Source organism: Ornithorhynchus anatinus, chromosome 9, assembly GCF_004115215.2.
Source record: "Ornithorhynchus anatinus isolate Pmale09 chromosome 9, mOrnAna1.pri.v4, whole genome shotgun sequence".
NCBI classification, from domain to species: Eukaryota; Metazoa; Chordata; class Mammalia; order Monotremata; family Ornithorhynchidae; genus Ornithorhynchus; species Ornithorhynchus anatinus.
The window spans coordinates 40,669,494-40,689,720 of NC_041736.1; the positions used below are offsets into that span (position 1 = coordinate 40,669,494).

At 51.9% G+C, this 20,227-nt stretch overlaps 1 protein-coding gene and 1 long non-coding RNA gene across 5 annotated transcripts in view; one reads left to right on the plus strand and one right to left on the minus strand.

Annotated features, from left to right (window-relative positions):
- The window catches only part of MAPRE3 (microtubule associated protein RP/EB family member 3), a 36,725-nt gene that overhangs the window by 890 nt on the left and 15,608 nt on the right, over positions 1-20,227 (minus strand). For 2 of the 4 annotated variants that reach the window (XM_029072162.1, XM_029072163.1), the window contains exons 2-6: positions 3,654-3,775; positions 3,009-3,154; positions 2,168-2,369; positions 445-599; positions 138-290 (exon numbers count right to left, since the gene is read on the minus strand). In XM_029072162.1, the coding sequence (XP_028927995.1) occupies positions 138-290; positions 445-599; positions 2,168-2,369; positions 3,009-3,154; positions 3,654-3,774 (777 nt within the window). In that variant the 5' untranslated portion in view covers position 3,775. Of the gene's footprint in view, positions 1-137; positions 291-444; positions 600-2,167; positions 2,370-3,008; positions 3,155-3,653; positions 3,776-8,475; positions 8,582-20,227 lie in introns of those variants that run through there. The other 2 variants (XM_029072161.2, XM_029072160.2) reach the window with 2 other exon arrangements.
- On the plus strand, positions 8,709-18,707 carry LOC114814269. Its single transcript, XR_003762039.2, has 3 exons — positions 8,709-8,786; positions 17,814-17,939; positions 18,577-18,707. It is a non-coding gene; the product is annotated as an uncharacterized LOC114814269 (long non-coding RNA).

Below are 20,227 nucleotides of genomic sequence, written 5' to 3' on the forward strand. Positions count from 1 at the left end.
TGCGGGAGGGAAGCGAGACGGGGCGGTCAGACGGGAGGGACCGCCGACGGAGGAGGCCGCGGGGACGGAGAGGCCGGGTCGGGCGCTCGGGGCCGGGGCCGGGCGAGGGAGGAGAGAGCCGCCACGGCGGGACTGACCTCAGTAGCGTAGAGAATACCGATGATGCCAGATATGACGGGGCTGTTTTCGCTTTCGTGTTCCTGGCAGATGAGCTCGATGTCACGCAATTTACTGAAGTAGAAGTCACGCTCCTTCTCCAGGCCGTCCACGGTCAGCTTCAGGTCCAGCAGCTGTCGGAGGGAGAGTGCTTCTCGCGCCTCGCTCTCCACGCTCGCGAGCCGACCTCCCCAGAGCCCACGGAGATCCGGGCTCCCCGCTCTGCCCCCGACCCGCCGCAGCTCTTAGGGCCCCGGCCTGCCCCCTCCCCCGGGACCCGTCCCCTACCTGCTGGTTGAGTTCGAGGATCTGGGCGTCGGCCTCGTGACCGCCATTGCGAGCCGAGGGGGGGTTCTTCCGCAGAATGCAGGTGGGTGCCACGTTGCTCAGCCGGCCCGGTGGCTGCATGCTCTTGGGGCCCGTGGGTGACGTCCTCTGCGGAACTGCACAGAGAGGGGACTCAGAAGAGGTCGGCCCTGCCCGGGGGCTCCACCCTGCCCGGCGGCTGCGAGGGTGCAAGGCCCATGCAGGAGACGGTCGCAGTCCACGCAGCCCTCCCTCCCCCCCCCTCCACGCTCCCCCTCAGGAGTTGGGGGACGCTTGTCCACACCAGTCGGAGGGACTTGAACTTAGACCCCCTGAGAACTGAGCGCTAGGTGGCCCCGGGGAAGCAGAAGGGACTGCAGAACGGAAGAGGAGGGATGGAGGAGGGCAGAGAGCAGAGCGGGAAGGGCGAAAGACTGAAGCTGAGGAAAGGAGGAAAATGGCTAGAGAGGAGGGCAGAAGGGGCTGGGCCAGCAGGCTGACTGAACAGGCGCAGACTCTTGGTTCTGGGTCAGCGGGATCCTGTCCTCTATGAGTTAGGGAGGGAGGGAGGGGGCGAGCAAAATGACCCCTTGCCCTTAAGTCTCAAGGCAAACTGACCCTCTCTTGCCTGGCTCCTCTCTGCCTCCCGGACTACCCAAGGTCGAACTGGTTCCCGAGACGCTTCTGGCCCCAGGCTCGTCCCTGAGATGGGCATCTGCTTTTGACCCCTCCCGCCACCCCAGGATTGTGACCCCAGGAAGGAAACGGGTCAATCCTTCCCCAACTTCTCTCCCTGAATTGCTGCCGTCCCTCTTCTTTTTCCCCCGCAGCCTGTTCCTCAGGCTGCTCAGTGCCAGAACTCACAGGAGCTGGAGCCCCGCCCACGGAGGACGGCATTAAAGTGGTCCCGTTAAATTCGGGTCCCCCTGCCCACCCCACGTTCCCCGGGCTGCCTCGCTCCAGGCTGCGGCTCCCCTAAGCGCCACTGGCTGCGGCTTTGCGAAGCAAGCGGGTGGAGTGTGGGGGGCGGGAGGGGAGGCGGGGGGCGGTCAGGCATCGCAAGCGGAGGAGACAGCTTTGTTATGACGGGTTCAGATGTTATGGGCTGGGGTTGGTACAGACACCGACTCCTCTCCCCGGCCCCTCCCTTCCTCCCTCCGAGGGCTCTACCCGGCTCCCTCTCCATCTCTGGGCTGGCTCCTCCAACTAACTCTCCGTTACTACTCTGAGGAGGGTCTGGACTTGTAGCCTGGGGAAGGGGTGGAGATGAGGGGTTCCCGAGGACCGGCAAACCCCGATTCCCAGCTCGGCCGGACGCGGCGGGATCGCCCAGGTCGGTGGCCCAGAGGATCCCGGCTGAAGGAGCTGGCCGGAGCAGCCCCTTGGCCAGTCTGCAGGAGACCTGCCCTCCTGGGTCCACGAGACCAAGAGCCAGGCAACCGGAGGAGCCCTACAGCAGGGTGCTGTCGCGGCCCCACCTTGGTAATCCAACAACCCAGGAGATCACGGTTCCTTGAAGCCCCTTCTCTCCCCTCCCCGCCGTCCCCCCGGCTGCCAACGACCCCACCTCAGAAGGCGGCCAACGGGCGACATCTGAACTCCGTAATAACAGTTTCCTCAGGGCGGAGGGCCCGGGGCCGGCCCCGCAGGCACTGTCGGCTGGCAGAGGCTCCCCGTGCGCCCTCCCCCAGGGGAGGCACGTTACCTGCGGTGCCAATGAGTTTCTTGGGTTTGTTGAAGATCTGATCACCTGGGTTAGGAGGCGGCGCCACTTCCTGGCCCTGCCGGGCCAGCAGGGGGTTGTAATCCTTCCCGTCATAGTTTGCGTCAAAGAATTTCTTAAACCACTGAATAAACTCAAAATTATCCTGGAATTTTCCTTTCACTAATTTCTCTACCGGGATGATCTGAAACAGACCAGATAAGCAGAGAGCATTCACCGACCCCCAGCCCACAGCTGTCGTCCCCGTGGGACAGTGCCACTGTACCAGTGAGAGTCTCCACCGGGTTGGGGTGCTGTCTCCCAGCCCCCTCCCCGCAATGTCCCGCTTCCCCCCCTTACTCCCCCACACAAAAAAAGCCTCAGAGGGTAGACCAGACTTGCTGCCCAGTGGTTGGGGCAGCTGAACTTAGGCTGTTACATTTCTCTTATTTCAGGCCACAGGAAAAAAGAGCTGGGTGTGGCTCATCTTCTTCCTGGTTCCAGAGGTGGGGATGGAGACAGCTGGTGACTAGGCCCAGGGGTAAATTAAGGCTGGGTGAGTAGGGGCTTGCCCTAGACCTCCCAGCCAAGGGTCAGAGTAAGAGGAGAAAGAGAGAGAGAGAGAGAGAGAAAGAGAGTCAGTGGGTGCTGTGCTTAGTTTGGGGCTTGGGATGTTCCAGCTGGTCCCTCCCACCCCAGGTTTGGGTTGGGTTGGGTTGGGAGGCAGGAAGGGAAGAAGGAAGGAAGCCTCAGAGCTGGACTCCATCAGCTCTGCCATCCCCGTGGCCATCCACCAAGCCGTCTTCTTCCCCGGGGGCTGGGCTCCCCAAACCCAGGCACCTACTTTGTCAACGCCCATCTTCTTGAAAGCAGCTTGAAGCACTTTGAAGTTGTGGATATACTCATGCTCCAACTTGGCCTGGAACTTCACCTTCCTCAAGTGTACACAGCCAGGAAAGAGCATGTCCATGAACTGGCAGTAGGCAGCCCCTGTGGATGGGAAGGGCGGAACTTGGGCCTACCTGGGCCTTGTCGAGTTCCCATTGTACTCTGCCCTCCTCAGAGTCCTCGCCTCCTCCTCCTCCTCCTCCTCCACCAACCTTAGGCCCAGGGCCAAGCCTCCTGGATTTTGGGACAAGTACTAGCAAGCCCACTCCCCGCCTGCTGTTGTCTCATCTCTAAATTCCCCATCCACTCTTTGCCTTCCTCTTCCCCCTACTCTATCTCTGGTCTTGCACATTTATAAAGAAATCCAGTGAATCAATTTTGAATTTTGCATCTGTTCTTCCCTCTTCACCGAACTCTGCTGCTGCTGCTCTCTTTTCCCTTCTGCGCCCTCCTTTTGCCTCAGACCCGGGTCTCCTCATTCTGCTTCTGTTCTCCCGCCTCCTTGCTCTCCTTCTCCTGGACTTCCATTGCGATCATTTCTCCTTCCACCACATCCCTAGACTTCAGGTCTTAGGCCTCTCTTAGCTTGCCCGTCTCTTACCCGAACAGAGTTGTTCTATCTTGGTGTAGTTGAGGTGCAGGGAATCGTTGACCCAGGCGAGCATGTCATGACGACTCAGATTCTCACTGGTCACGGAGGTGGAATAGACATTGACGGCCATGCTGTGAGAGAGGGACAGAGAGAGAGAACATGCCAAGTCAGTGCCTCGGCTGTGGGGCAAGAGTGAGCGGGGGAATCCACTGTGGACTGGCAAAGAACTCAGGTCACCAGACGGGGCTTGCAGTGGGCCCCGAGGAAAGATATCGGGCAAAACAGATGTCCTTCCCTGTCCCCAGGAGGTCACGATGTGTTGCGGGGACCTGACATGATGGCTTAGTGAAAAGCATTCCAGGGAATGCCCAAAATGGTCATTTCTGGGCCAGAATGCCAGGTGCATTGCCTGGAGTGTGATCAGCCGAGCGCGCCCACACTTATCGCCACAGCGGGAGCGACCTCAAGGCCTGTGATCACCTCAGGGCTGTGAGGGAGGCCTCGGCCGTGGCGGGCAAGGACCGACCCTTGCCTTTTCCACACAGGGGCCTCTTCGAGGCCTTTAGCTTACACCTGAAAACTAAACTGTGACTGGCAGGGGGAGCCCTCGCCCTGAGAAATTGCTAGCTTTTCAGTAGACTTCGTCATCATCACCATCATCACCATCATCATCATCATCATCATCATCATGTGTTTACTGAGCACCCGCTGGGTACAGAGTACCCTCCTGCCACTTAGAAGCACACAATAACAGTAGGAAACCAGGTTCCCGCTTTCAAGAGGCTTACGATTTAGTGGGGTGGATAGAAAGATACACCTTGGGTAACAAGAGTAAAGACAGAGGTGCCGCCGGTAAAATCCAAGTATGCAAGCATAAATGGGGTAAACTGAGGGACCGGTGAGCGCTGAGGATGGCTAAAGGGACGCACGATCAGGAAGGTGAAGATTAGCTGCCTCCCTTAATAGCGAGGGGAAAGGTCAGAATGTTGAATCTAGCAATTAGAACCGTCTTGCCCGTAAATTTGTAGACAACCTAGTTTGGGCTGAACTGCTTGGGGTCACGTTGAACTAATCTGTCTTCAGGGGCTGGGAGTCTGGGCCTAACTCCAGGTCAATCTTGGTGGGCAATAAGACCAGCCCCGGACGGGGGAGCCTGGGGGCTTCCTCCTCTACACTGTAAACCTGTTGTGGGCAGGGAATATGTCTGTTTATTGCTGTATTGTACTCTCCCAAGCACTTAGTACAGGGTTTTGCACATAGTAAGCACTCAATAAATATGAATGAATGAGTTTGAGCTCTTGCAAGGGAGGATCAGAGGTTCAGTTTGTTTTGTGATTCCCACTCCACGTTTCTGAGATTGCTCTGAGTGGTTGAGGAATGCTTCAGGATCCTGAAGTATTGTAAAGGTGACAAAAATCCCAAGAGCACTGCTGGAAGTGGCCTGCCCTCTTAGGGTCTTGAAAGAGGCCCAAAGCTCTCTTTGTCTACAGAAACCCCACTCAGTTCATCAGTGGTATTTAGTATGCTCCTACTGAGGTCTTGTCATATCTTAGACTGTCTAGGCACTGAAATAAGAACTTGGAGAGTTCAACAATACCAAGACACACTCTCCTCTCAAGGGGCTTTGGGTGTAATGTAAGTTACCAGCATTCCTGTCTCTAGAAATCCCACCCCATCAGATTGTCTGCCCAGAAGCAGGGTATCATATGAAATCGTCTCACTTATTAAGCAGGTATCTGACAGTGGCTACCTCTCCCCTGGGCAAAACTTTAGGCCCTGTCTGGTAGCAAACTTGGGGTGGACAGGAACAGTTCTGGGTTCTCCCTGAGGAGATCTGGGGATTTAGATTTTACTTGGAATGTCTAGATTTGAAGAAATCTGACTGGTGTCCAGGCCCATTAGAAGCAACAAAAGCTTCTTCTGGAGATGGGGAAGCATAACCGGGAACAGAGGCAAAGAGAATCTTCCTGCTATTGCTCTCGCTAGGCCCTGAGCACTGTGCTTCCACAAGGAATGATGTGTTCCGGCAGTTTCTTACCTACTCATGAATAATAATGATAATGATATTAAGCTCTTACTATGTGCCAGGTGCTGGGGTAGATAAAAAGCTAATCAGATTGAACACTGTCCCTGCCTCACATGGGGTTCATAGTCTTAAGAGGGAGTGTCAAGTTATTTTATCTCCATTTTATATTTGAGGAAACTGAGGCACAGAGAAGGAAGCCACTGGTCCAAGGTCACAGAGCAATTTATAACCCGGGTCATTTAAATAATAATAACAACAATGTTGGCATCTGTTAAGCGTTTACTATGGGCAGAGCACTGTTCTAAGCACTGGGGTAGATATAGGCTAATCAGGTTGGCCCACGTGAGGCTCACAGTTAATCCCCATTTTACAGATGAGGTAACTGAGGCACAGAGAAGTTAAGTGGCTTGCCCGCCGAAACACAGCTGACAAGGGTCAGCTTAGTCGCAGGCTTTTTCCACTAGGCTGCACTACTGCCATCTTGGAGAAGACGCTACTTAGGGTGAGCATTAGCAACAATTTATATTGTTGTAAGTTATATTGTTTATATAGTATATATGGCTAAGGAGGGGCATGAAGGAAGTGAGCGAGGTGCATGCTGAGTCTGCAGAGTTTCCCCTACCCTTGGCTTGACCTTTGCTGCCCATGCTGCAGTGCTGAGGTCCCGTCCTCCTCCCGCACTCACTCACACTGCCCTTGGGACCTCGGCAGGAGTGGGGCCAGGCCAGCCGAGTGGCAGGAGGCTAGGAAAGCAGGCGAGGCCCTGGGAGTGACGGTTCGGAAGGCTTTAAGTACAGAGATTGTTGAGATATAACCTACAGGATGCCGACGGAAAATTAGCATCCGGGGTCAAGGCTTGCCCCGACGGACTATGCGGTGTGGCGTGCCCTGCTGGGTGCCAGAGTCTCCGGGTGTGGGGCCAACTGGCCCATTGCTGACTAAAAGCTGTGGGCTGGCCAGGGGACTGGCTGCCCTTGAGGGCTCTTGAGGGAGCACTGTTCGCTTGAGGGCACCCACTGTCACATTCCCAAGACTCAGGGTGGCTTTCCAGGGTGCCCTGGGAGAGGGACGTTGGGCCGAGTTGGGTGGGGATAGGCTTGGGGAAACTGTCTGTGCCGCAGCTGACTCGGAGCTCCCAGGAGGACCTCCAAGAGGCAGACTGAGGTCCGGGTAGGGCTAAACCAAGACCCCTCTGAACAGATCTGAAAGGTTACGAGGAACCTGGAATGGCCCCTCCCGCCTCCGGTGGCACCGGATTGGGGTTACCCTGAAACAGGAACCAGCCTGTGTTTAGGGACCCCACTCGGGAAGGCCCTGCAAGCCTCCCGGGCCCCGGCGGGTCCTTCCCCTGCAAGCCTCTTAAGCCCTGTCCGGTCCTGCCCTGGCTCCAATCCCCGGTCTCTGAGGGTGGGCTGGTCGAGCCTCTTGCATCACGGTGGCTCTTGCAGCAGTCAGAAAGCACCAGGCGCTGGTGACCCACCACCTGCTAGCACCAGACTTCCCGTTAGGCTTGCGGGAGATTGGGAGGGAGGATTCGGGGAGAACCCCCTCTCTGGGCCCCGGAGATGGAGTTTGGAGCCCCCCATAAGGGCTGGGAATAATGAGCCCGCTGCAGCTTCCACATTCCAGGGGTCTACAAAACAATCCTCACGATAGAATTCTGCATTTTCTAATTCCCTACCAGTTCCCCGTTCTTCACTTTCCACCCTCCCCAGAGGTGAACTTCTCTTCTGGCAGCTCCAAAGGGTCCCTAGCCACCCCACCCTGGGGCATTTAGCTGCAAGGCCCCAGGCAGCTTTGCCTGGTCTGGGCCGTAGCGGCAAGGTAGACCTGAACGACCTCAGTGGATGGCAACTCTCCGGCAAGGAGACAAGCAGGGCTCCTGGGGACCCTGACAGTTCACCCTCTTCGGGGCGGTGTGGGACCCTCAAGAGCACCAGGGCGGGAAACGGACACCAGACGGGCTGCACGACATTAAACCTCCAGGAAGCCATACAGCTACCGACCCAGAGAGGGTTGATGCTACTGATGCCTGTCCTCTTGTTTTTTTTTTTTGTTTCCCTTTTCTAGACCGTGAGCCCGTTGTTGGGTAGGGATTGTCTCTATTTGTTGCAAATTGTACTTTCCAAGCGCTTAGTACAGTGCTCTGTCACAATAAGCGCTCAATAAATATGACAATGAGTTTGTGGACTTGGGAGAAGCAGTGTGGCCTAGTGGAAAGTGCTCGGGCCGGAGAGTTGCAGGACCCGGGTTCTAGTCCCGGCTCCGCCCTTGTCTGCTGTGTGACCATGGGCAAGTCACTTCACTTCTCTGGGCCGCAGTTCCCTCATCTGAAAAATAGGGATTCAACACCCTACTCGGACTGTGGGACCTGATTATCTTGTATCTATGCCCCCTACTCGGACTGTGGGACCTGATTATCTTGTATCTATGCCAGCACTTAGTACAATGCTCGGCACACAGTAAGTGTTTAACAAACACCACAATCATTGTGATTATTATTATCGGGTCACGGCTAAAAGCTTCAGCCCTGACGAGGCTCCATCCCCTTCAGCTTCCAACCCTCGAGCCGTCATCCGTCGGCCTTTCCCCAAACCTCAGCTTCCAGGCTGGGTCTGCCCTCCTCCCCGACCCCTGAGCCTCTCTCAGGCCCGGCTCTGAAAACTCCATCTTGTCATCCAGGCCCGGGGGAACCCACCCAGCCCACCCGGAGCCCGCCTGCCCCGCCTCCCACTTCCACGGCCGGACTGTGCCCGCCGCTTCTGAGCTGCTGTCCTGTCCAGCCTCGGAAGCGACTGGAATCACCTGTTTGGGAGGTCTGTGTTGCCGTCGCCCCTGCCCGCTTTGCTCACATCCACGATGTTCTGAGTCTTCATGGGGGAGTGCAGGCTGGCAGTGGGGAGGGGGTGATGGGGGCCAGCTGCAGCGACCCTTCTGCCGGGTCACAAAGGCCTGGGGTGACGTAGCCAATCACCTCCCTCCCCCGGCTGAGCTCGGGCCGGGCCCCCCACCCCGGGAAGGCTGTTCCCCCCAGAATAACTCCGCCCCACCCACCCAGAGCCAAGGGGAATGGGCACTTTGACTCCAGCCTGAGGGATGGATGGAAGGATTTGAAGGTCAGAGACTGAAAAGACTCCCCCATCGGTCTGCTGGTCTCCAGGAGAGCCCCGGACCCCACCACGAGGCCAGAGTTTGGCTTAGCTTCGCGCACAGGCCATCTCAAACCCTGCTCCTTTCCTCTTCCTCCTTCTCGTTTAGGTACACTTGTACCCGCTAGTGTGGCAGAGTGACAGGACCCAAGTACTGCACTAGAACTGTGGGCAAGGTGGGGGAAGGGGTAGGGCCATAAAGTCTCAACCAGCTTCCTGCCTGGCAGGCCCGTTGAGCCACCTGAGCTAATAATGATGATAATTACCCTATTTATTTTGCTAATGAGGTGTACAGCCCCTTGATTCTATTTATCGTGACTATGTTGTCTTGTTTTTGTCCATCTGTCTCTCCCGATTAGACTGTGAGCCCGTCACTGGGCAGGGATTGTCTCTATCTGTTGCCGAATTGTAAATTCCAAGCTCTTAGTACAGGGCTCTGCACATAGTAAGCGCTCAATAAATACTACCGAATGAATGAATGACGATAAGGATGATCGCAGTATCTGTTTCAACACTTATAAAGTGCCAAGCACTGTACTAGGCTTTGGGTAGATACAATCCAATTAGACTGGACAGTCCCTGACCTACTACGGACTCACCGTCCCGAGGGAAGGAAGTACAGAGGAGGGAACTGAGGCACAGAGAAGTGAAGCGATTTGTCCAAGGTCCCGGAGCAGGTGAGTGGTGGAGCCGGGATCAGAACCCAGGTTTCCCGACTCCCAGCTCTGTGCTCTCTCCACTAGATTACACAGCTTCTGACCCCACTATCTGAATTAATCGGCCTGCACTATTTCCTGGGCCTTAGCCAGTCACCTTCTGGGGGATCCCAGAGAGGCATGCTGGGTCTCCAGGGTTTCACCAGACCTGGTATCATTTCTCCTCCTGTTGAAGGAATTTACTAGGAGAGAAATGGTGGTTTCCTCTAAAATTCACCTTTTCAGTCCTAGTTCTCTTTCAAGGGGTGGCATCCCGGGTACCCGGGTATGTGTGCTGGTGGAGGAATGAAGAACCACAGGCCTAGAGGCACAAGTCATGTTCCTTGCAAGTATTTGGCTCTGACTTGTTTAATATGGTTCCTTCCTCCCTCTCGACTCCCACGGTCACCCCTTGGAGTCAGGGAAGTACATGTCATCAATGGAGTGGCTTCCCAAAGCTGTCCTATGGGTCGCTGACCACTTTGCTGACAATGAGATGGAATGAAGAGAATCTCTTCTTCCCGGTGCCCATGAAAATGTAGCAGGGCACTTTTCCTCGTCCACTGTTACCTGGGGCGAGTGTCACCTGGGCAACCAGGGTGCTGTCGAATGGCCCTGGGGTCTTTCCCTCCGCGAGAAGTTGGACTGGGGCTGCCTATTCTTCCAAGGACTTTGGTTTAGGGCTGGGAGGGAAAGAGACAGTATGCCCTAGTGGAAAGGGCAGGAGACTGGGAATCAGGAGACCAGGCCTCTGACTCCAGCTCTGGCACTGGCCTGTCATGGGACCTTGTGGCAAGTCATCTCATCTTTCTAGATCTTTGTTTCTTCCTCTGTAAACTTGGGGTAGGGGTCCATCTCTCCCTACGTCTTAGCTCGTAAATCCCATGCAGGACAGGCAGGGACCTTGGCCGATTTGACTGTCTTGTTTCTTCTCCAGTATCTGGCACAGAGTGGGCGGCCCTGCTCTCAGGGCTCCCTCCGATGTGTGGGACATCCCCACAGATGGTTTCTTGGGGGCAGGGAACGTATCTGCCAACTCTGTTATATCGTACTCTCTCAAGCGCTTCGTACTGTGCTCTGCACACAATAAGGGCTCAAGAAATGGTATCTGTAAGAACTTCCTATGTGCCAGGCACTGTTCTAAGTACTGGATGAGACACAAGCTGATCAGGTTAGACACAGTCCCTGTCTCACATGGGGCTCACAGTCTTAATCCCCACTTTACAGATGAGGTAACTGAGGCCCAGAGAAGTAAAATGACTTGTCCAAGGTCACACAGCAGGCAAGTGGCAGAGCTGCGACAAGAACCCAGGTTCTTCTGACTCTCAGGCCTGTGCTCTATCCACTAGACCACGCTGCTTCTCATATGCTTCTTATATGCTTCTGGCAGAGGTATGGACTCAGGAGCTGGTGGCTGTAGGCTTTGTTTCTCTTTGTTTCTCTTTTCAGCCACTGCTCCACTTCTTGCTGAGGCCTCTGGATCTCTTACTTCAGGAGGGAGTCCTGCAAGATGCTGCTGCTCACCAAGTGGCCGTCCTCATGGGCTATTCTGACGAATGCTCCCTCTCCCCAGCCACCTTGAGGCAAATCTGGTTGAAAACCCTTCCCTCAGGTATCTCCCCAACCCTGCCTTCAGAATCTTTATCCGCCTGCCCCAACTGATCTCATTTATCCTCCCCACCACCACCAGCCCACTCCCTCCCCTCTTCCAGGTAAACTTCATTTCTGTCCCAGGCCCTTTTCTTTGGCTCCAACCCATCCTGGAATGCCCTTGTTTTCCATCATTCAAACAGTTACTGGAATGCTAACTCTTCCGTGAAACATTCCCCATCTAACTGGGAAATAGTTGGTAATTATACCTCAAACCCTACTGAGCCCCTCACCTGAACACATAATTCCCAGAGAACTCTTCACTCACCACTCCACAAAATACACCATTTCTCTCTTCTTTGCTTACACCTAATAAAAATGACTTCCATTATTTGTCCAGTTGTCATTATATCCTTCCTATGTCCTCATCAATGCAGTCTCTCTGAGACCGATCCTTTGTCAAGCTGTCCCATAAATTTGGAGTAGCCCCCCTTTCCCATCTGCCATCCCATCCTTTAATCAACCAGTAGCATTTATTGAGCACTTACTGTGTGCAGAGCACTGTACTAAGCACTTGGAAGAGAACAATGGAGATAATAGATATGATCCCTGCCCTTGGAATTAAAACCAAGAGACGCATACTTCAGTCGGGAATCGATCCTGTCCGTTCTGACAAAAGCAAATAAAATGGGACCTTCTGCGTGTTTCCAAGAGATTTGTTTTAATTGTCATGGCTGAAAGTCTTGTCTCAGATGTGCTATAAGCTTCCCAAGGGCAGAGAAGCTGACCTCTGCTGTGCTCTGCCTCTCCACTGCTCCTCTCCCTAGGCATCTCATGGGCACTCACTTCTTTTGCGGCTTAAGATGAGGATGACAGTAAAACTGGACGACAGACTGGTTAAAAGACTTGGGACTTTCAAGAGCAAGGGGTTTCCATCCAACCTAGAGAAAGACTAAGAGCCAGGCAGAGGGAAGTGAGGAGACGAGGGGTATACGCCAGCTTCATGTGCCGGAGACTCGATTTCACCCAAAAGGATCTTCTCTGGGACGCTAATGTCTGGGCGTCCAAATCTCAGTATGCTGCCTTTCTACTTGACCACAGGTCAAGATGTGATTTCCACACCAGAGTTTGGTGATCTTCAGTGCTTTCCCAGTGGTCACTAGCCTCTTAAGTGTGAGTAGGAGACTAAATCAATCAATCACTGGTATTTATTGAACACTGCAATAAATGCTTGGGAGAGTACAATACAGCAGAGTCCCTAGAAGCCCACAAGGAGCTTACAGGCTAGAGGAGAGGCAGACATTAATATAAATCACGGATACGTACCTAAGTGCTTTGGGGCTAAGGGGGGTGAATATTAAGTGCACATAGGTTACAGATCCAAGTTCACAGGTGACAGAGAAGAGACACGGAGACTAAACAGGAGTTTGTATCCAGGCTGCTTCACTGAAAATTGCAAACCTGATTTTGGTCAGCAAGCCTCAAAGCTCGGAAGGGCTGAGACAGCCTGATCTACCAAAGCTCTGCTGGCTGAAGAGAACAAATTAGGAGTTAGCTCAAGGTTTTGGTCTCTTGGACTAGGAAATGTCAGGGAACAGACACCCTCCTCTGTAGGCTCCTCCTGAAACGGTAGATGATCCAACCAGGCAGAGGGAGAGGGCCAGGAACCAGATCGTGAGTTCCCTGAGGTCAGGAACTGTACTGGCTATTGTTTTATACTCTTCCAAGCATTTAGTACAAGTGCTCTGGCTTAGGGCAAATCAGAAATGGAAACAGCATAGATAGGACACTGAACTGGGAATCCGGAAACCGGAGATGTGGCCCCTACTCCTGAATCACGAGAAGAGTCCGCAAAAGGCAGGTGTATTTTTAATTTTTTGTATTTTTAATCTTAATATTCATTTTTGGTTGAAGCTGTATGGGACCAAAGCGATCTCTGGGGCCACCCAGCACAGCCAATGATGGGCAGATCGCCCCTACGTGGGTCCATTTTCTACGGTGCCCCACCCTGCAGCTAATGGTTTGGCTGGGTGTTCTTTTTCCCAAAGATCTTTTCTTCCTTTGCTCCCTCTCTCTTTTGGCTCTCCTGCTGCCCAGAGCAGGGAGAGGAGAAATAAAACTAGAGGGTAGAGAAAATGTCAAATGATTTTCTGCCACCATAGGCACAGGAAGTGCTGTCTTGCATAAGCATTAAGTATCCCGGAGAAGAAACATTATCCCCAGGTCAAAGAAAAAAAAAATCCAGGGAGGCCAAAAGAAATGTTCTCAAAAATGAAAACGGGAGCTACCTCTACTTTTCTAATTTCAGAGGAATTGCACTGCCCACTGCCGCTCATAGGCAGTGCTTAACTTAAAACCTAGCTTTCTGTGGTCCAGTTCTAAATGCTTCGGCTTGTAAAATCTCTATGCAGCAAGAGTTACCTTCTGCATGTAGAACAAACAGAACAAAATCTGTTTTGTGTTGTGCAATATTTATTTCTCTATGGAGCAGAAGGGGCCTTGGAAGAGATGTGAAGCTCCACCAGCATCTCCCTGGGAGCAGCTGTCAGTCAGGTGGGCTCCTGGGCTGTATAGGGGGAGTCTATCTCTGGACACTGCAGCCTTCTCCGTCCCACCTCAAACCACTCTCAGCCTGCCTGCATCAATTAGGCCAAGGCCCCCTTTTACTTGATGAAAATATTACTGCACTGTTCAGAACCAGCTATTTCAGATTTAGTCTTTCAGAGAGATGTTGGATTTGCCCTGTGCAGATAAGACCCTTTTATGTTACCTTGAAGAAATAATTTCCCCTTCTGCTTTGGTTTCCCTGAGGGTTAAATGGGAATAATAATATGTTGTTCCCTCTGGGCCGTAACAGGAACTAGCAAGGAGCCTGGGTAAAAGTTAATATGGATGATGTCAGGGACAAGGTTCTTCTGACATTCAGGCCCGGGCTCTATCCACTAGACCATGCAGCTTCTCATTATAGCTACATAATTATATGTAAATATGGGTAATAACTGTATTTGTTAAGTGCTTACTATGTATCCAGCATCGTTCTAAGTGCTAGAGTAGATTTAAGGTAATCCCTTAGGACACTGTCCCTGCCCCACAAGGGGCTCACAGTCTAAGTAGGAGTGAGAACAGGGATTGAATCCCCCTTTTCAGATGAGGAAACTGCGGCACAGATTAGTTAAGTGACTGGCCCAAGGTCACATAGCAGGCAAGTGGTGGGACTGGGATTAGAATCCAGGTCCTCTGACTGCCAGGCCCATCCTCTTTCCCCTAGGCCCCACTGCTTGTTTAAAGGAGAAATTGGCAAGGACCCATATAGAGATTATGTTGTTGGATCCTGGATTACAAAATCACTCAGGATGACTCAGACATTTCTGTGATGACTCAGATGCCAGGATTGAGGAGGATGACATTAAAGCAGAGAGAAAATAGTGCATCTAGATTGGCAGCCTTAGGCTTCCCAGAGTGGATCCAGAAAGCCCTGGAGAGGTAGAGAGCAGAGGCACCAGCGTGCCCTGGGCGGGAATATCCTCCACAGCCTGTGCTGGCGGAAGGGCAGAATCGGGACAGAACAAGCTAGTGGAAAACAAGGTTGATCAGCGGGAGATCTCGGACCTAGTAGGAAGATTGGATGCGGTAATCTCTCGCATGCAAGAAGAGGCAGGATTCCTTGCTAGGTAACGGTTGAGAAGTGAACTAGCAGGAAGGAGAGTCGGGTCAAATCCAGTCAGTCAGTCAATCAGTGGAATTTATTGAGCCATTCCTTGTGCAAAGCCATTCACTGTACAAAGCGCTGGGGAGAGTAAATAATAATAATAAATAATGATGGTGTTTGTTAAGCACTTACTATGTGCCAAGGACTATTCTAAGCGCGGGGGAGGTACAAGGGAATCGGTTTGTCCCATGTGGGGCTCTAAGTCTTCATCCCCATTTTATAGATGAGGTAACTGAGGTACAGAGAAGTTAAGTGACTTGCCCAAAGTCACACAGCTGGGCCGAGATTAGAACCCATGACCTTTTGACTCCCGAGCCTGGGCTCTTTCCACTAAGCCACACTACAATACAACAGGGTCTGTAGACATGTTCTCTGCCTACATATGTTTTCGTATTTATTCAGTCGTCATATTTATTGAGTACTTACTGTGTGCAGAGCACTGTACTAAGTGCTTGGGAGAGTACAATGCAACAATAAACAGACACATTCCCTGCGCATAACGAGCTTACAGTCTAGAAGGACTTACAGTCTAGATAGAGTATAAGAGAGAAAAATAGGAAGGGAGAGAAATAACTAATGAAGACCAGCGGTAAAGGAGTGGTAAATGCTCACGCAGGTCCGGGCTGAAGTCCGACCAGGCTGAACGTCAAGGGGGTGTGAGGAGGGATAGGGCTCCAAAAGAGCCTTCGAGGACAGGCAGAGGGACTGACACACAGTTTTCTCTCAGTGAAAGGCCCAGAGAAAAGGAGAGGGAAAATGGGAGCCGAGGAACAAACTGCAGTAGAGTGCGGATGAAAATAAATAAACTCTGAAATGAACTCTACTGGCGAGGATTGATTGGGAAAATATAGAAACTCATGGCACATTTCACGAAGAAATGACTCATATTAATAGTATACCGATCCAGAAGACAAGGAGAGGGGCTAAAGAAGTTTTACCAGAGAAAAGAACAACGGGCTACAGTCATTAAGAGTGAAGCTTTTCCACACCAGATGGGATTGACAGGGTAAAGGGAAGGCAGGGTTTCCTTTTTAGTATTATGGAAGAGAAGGTTGATGGAGTTTAGACCGGTACCCACAAAGCAAAATATTTGGGATACTTGACCAAAGAAAGCAGGGATGTTATAGAATTCACTTAAAAGGGACAAGGAGCAAGCCAACTAGATCTAAATCAATTTATATATATAGGCATAAATATTACAGTTGTAAGGGGAATGTTTTTTAGACCATATGATAGTGACAGCTTTTAACCTTAGAAAGAGGAGGTAAAGAGAATGAGTAGATTTTTGTATAGAACAAGAAGAGAAAGAAGTGACTGTTAATGATAAAAAAAAAATGGAAGACTGGAAACACTCCTGCCCTATTAGGATGTCTAGGATTGCTTGGAAATCTTGAAAAAAGGAAGAAGGGAAAAGGGGAAATGACATGAATCTGTACCACGTTTTGCTAGATCGCATTGTGCCCGTCAGTGGAAATGCGTAGTTTGTCGACAAGTCGAACAATTCCAGCTAGTCCATTCAGCTAGTGGGCCCAGGGCAGATTCAGTGGAAGGGGCCTATTCAAGGTTGGGGAAAAGGGGATTTGCCAGCAATCCTGAACAAGCCCATCTCCAAAACCGATCTGTCAGGCCCCTGGGACAAGTTCCATCTTCCCCGATCCAGTCCAACCATCCTGCTCTCCACGCCCTTCTCCCACTCTCCATCAGAATCTCGTTTCCAGCACCGGTCTTTCACCCTCTGCCCACATGCTTCTCTGAGGAGATGGCTCACCTGATTTGGGGTGCAGTTCCCTCCTTCTGAACAGGGCCAAAAGTTAAGAGGAGGGTGGTGGTCAACAGTGCCCAGCACATAGTAAGCACTGAACAAATGCCATAATTATTATTATTGAGGATCCACTCCATCAACATTTTTTGAAAAGCTATTGAGGACGGGGTGCTGCATTAGGCGCTTGAGGAAACATACAAACGTAGCAACAGACGTGTTTCCCCTCCCTTGAAGAACTTGGTGGTCTGATGGGAGAGATAGACTGTAACAGACATAATGGACATAAACTGAGAGCTACAAGAGAGCTGAGAGAAGAGAATGCTCAAATGAATGACAAATGAACAGATAAATAATAATAATGATTATGGTACTTAAGTGCTTATTATGTGCCAAGCACTGTTCTAAGTGCTGGGGTAGATACGAGTTAATCAGGTTGGACACAGTCCCTGTCCCACATGGGGCTCACACTCAATCTCCATTTTACAGATGAGGTAACTGAAGCCCAGAGAAATTAAGTGACTTGCCCTAGGCCTCAGAGCAGATGAGTGACGGAACCAAGATCATAGAACCTAGGTCCTTCTGACTCCCAGCCCTATGCTCTATCTACCGTTCATCTGTCACCTCTGTACTGACTTAATGTGCGATCTCGGTCGGTTAATTTTCCTCTCTATTTCAATATCCTGTCTGCTCACTCTTCCATCCCCTCATTCATGAAAAACTGAAGGGATCAGCGATCCTCCCTTGGGTTGAAAAAAGGCCAGATCGAGACCTGCAACCATCTCCAAGGTCTTTCTCTGCTGAGTGAGCAAGTCTGGAGACAACGAAGGGGGCCTTCTCAGCTGGCTGAAAGAGTTAGCGGGGCACTCCCCACCCACCCACCCCATTTGCTTTTTAATTGGCCAGCTTGACACAGCTTCAGGGAACTGACTCCGGGGAAAATCAGTGGCAAGCCGAGAAGAGCTCCAACCGGTAGAACCAAAAAAGAGGGGTCCGACACAGTAAGCGCTCAGTAAATACAATTGAATGAATGAATGAGTGAAATGAATAGAACAATCCAGAGAGCAACTCCCTCTAGACTGTAAGCTCCTTGTGGGCAGGGAACACGTCAACCAACTCTTGTTTTATTTTACTCTCCCAAGTGCTTAGTACAGTGCTCAGCACACGGTAAGTGCTCAGTAAATACCACTGATTTACTGATTAAACGTTTTCCACCTATGCTTTCCTTCTCTTTATCCAAGTGGGCAGCTAGGAAAGACGATGCTGAAATGCTGGACAGCTCTCACGCTGACTAGGCCGGTGCCCAGGCAATGGAGGACCCAGGATGCCGAATACACGAGTTGGTCACCTAGCACCTCAAATGTGAGGTCAGAAGAGTAAAAATGATAATAATAATAATAATTGTGGTATTTGTTAAGTGCTTACTATGGGCCAGGCACTGTACTAAGTGCTGGGATGGATACAAGCGCATCAGGTTGAACACTTCCTGTCCCAGGTGGGGCTCACAGTCTCAATCCCCATTTTACAGATGGGGTAACTGAGATTCAGTGAAGTGACTTGCCCGAGGTCACACAGAAAGCTCCGAGGCCTGTGCTCTATCCAATACACTGTGCTACTCCCTTCCGGTGCTGTTAACGTAGGAACACCTCGTTCTGTCGTGGAGGGGACAGAGGCCCTACAGACCCTGTATCCCCGTAGGCCGGGATTTGACTTAACTTCTGAACTGCCATCCTTCTGTTCACATGCTAGACTCCACCATCTTCAGAAATTATCCCATCTTGAGGCCAGCAGAGATGGAGTTGTGGCTCCCTGACCTGGCCCAGGGCATTGGTGCTTTTCAGTGCTAAGTGCTCCCTTGGGGAAACCTGTAGTGACCTGCCTTTAGTGTTCCCTGAGGGGAAGGAAGGAAAGAGAATGTCTTAGGAGTCCAGCGCCCTTTGTTGTGGGAGAGGAAGAAATACAAGTTATAAAAAATTCCAAGTTCTGCTAAATGTCTTCCCATAGGCCGCAGGCCGTTGAGGCAACAACAGGATTTCGGGTAGAACCGAGAGCCCCGGAGAATAAAGTTGAGCTCGGCCGCTGGTTCTATGGACTGTGGATATTTTGGCAGCTGCCTTTTCAGGCTCTGGATTATCGAAGAGGTGGGTCGACAATTCGAGAGAGCTAAAGTTAGTCAGAGCAAGTCCTGGGGATCACTTCTCGTGGTTCTGAGTTCAGAGTTTCCCCGAATACCTGAATACTGCATGGCCCATGGAAGGCCAATCCAGTCCCACTCACCGGGGTGATTGAAAAACAGAAGGGACCTCTCGGGGGTGTGAGGGGATGGGAAGGCATTGAAAATAGGCCCAGAAATTGGAGTTCCGTTCCCGGGGGTTAGCAGAACTGGTTGGGAAATGGGATTGTATATCGCTGATTCATGAGGGAAGATGTCTGAGGGACAGAGGGAGAATGTGCGGCATGGGCTTGGAATCCCTGCTGCCTTCCCCCGCCTCTCACAGATGCCACTCTTCTCCCGGACAGATCCACCAGCTGGGAGCAGAGGGTGAGGCTGCTACTGAATGGCGACTGTCGAGGTCTGGACATTTCTGAATGGCAACTGGGTTTCGTTTATTTTTTCTTTCCCTCCAAATCCCCACCAGTGCCCTCAGCAGGTGGCAAGGGCTATTCTCGGGGGCCTCAGACAGTTGTGTAATGGTCTAAAATTATACTGGGAAGGCAGACAGCACCCCATAGATAGCTGTGGGCACAGAGAGCGGCCGTTCATGGGAGGGTGACGAGCCTTTGGGAAATCTCTCAGCTATGGAGGACGGAATCGGAGGTGACGGGGAGGCAAAAAGGAACATCTCAGTCTCAGCCCAGTGGTAGCAGAATGGTCCATCTAGGATGAGAGCAACCATGCTGAATTCAAGCAGGAGAAAGCCTCTTTTAGGGTAAGGCCAGGAAGAGAAGAGGATTTGGTGCAGGAAGAGGGGACGGGAGAAAGGCCAGAAGCAGCTAGCTTTCCGGAGTTTCAGGGCAACCAGTCACGCAACTAGAAGAGTTGAGAAGGAGGTGACGGTTTATCCGGAAGGGGCCACTTTTCTTCTTCAGAACAAAAGGAAACAGACTTATATCGTAGCTAGAAACTTGGGTTAGAAACTTGGACGAACTTCTTGACAGTAGAAGTTGTTTTTGAAGGTCTTTAAAAAGGAAGGGTAATTACTCGTTTTGGGGGTGATTTCGGCGGCTCGAAGCCTGGAGGGAGGTGGCTGGGCTAGATGTGATCTCTAATGTCTCTTTCGGCCCTAGAATTAAAGAGGAGCCGGATTCCCAGTCAGAAAGGTAATGCCAGCTGAAGTTACCAGGAGAAGTTTCTATATAACAGATCCTCTCTTCATCCCAGCCTTCCTCTTATAAACACTCCTGCCAGGCCCTGGGACCAGCTGCGCGACTGAGTTGTTCTTGGATCTGTATGCCTCTGAACACGCCCCTGTGAAAAAGATCTGTCGAGACCGCACACAATCCAGAGAGCACTGCAGGATAGGACATGTAGGCCCTCAATGGCTACATTCCTCGCCAAGAGGCTTCTCTGCAGCCTCAGCAGTTCTGCCCCGAGCCCCGGCCAACTTGTTGCCACAAACAGGAGCGTCAGGCCCTCTGGGACTTTCCAGAGAGG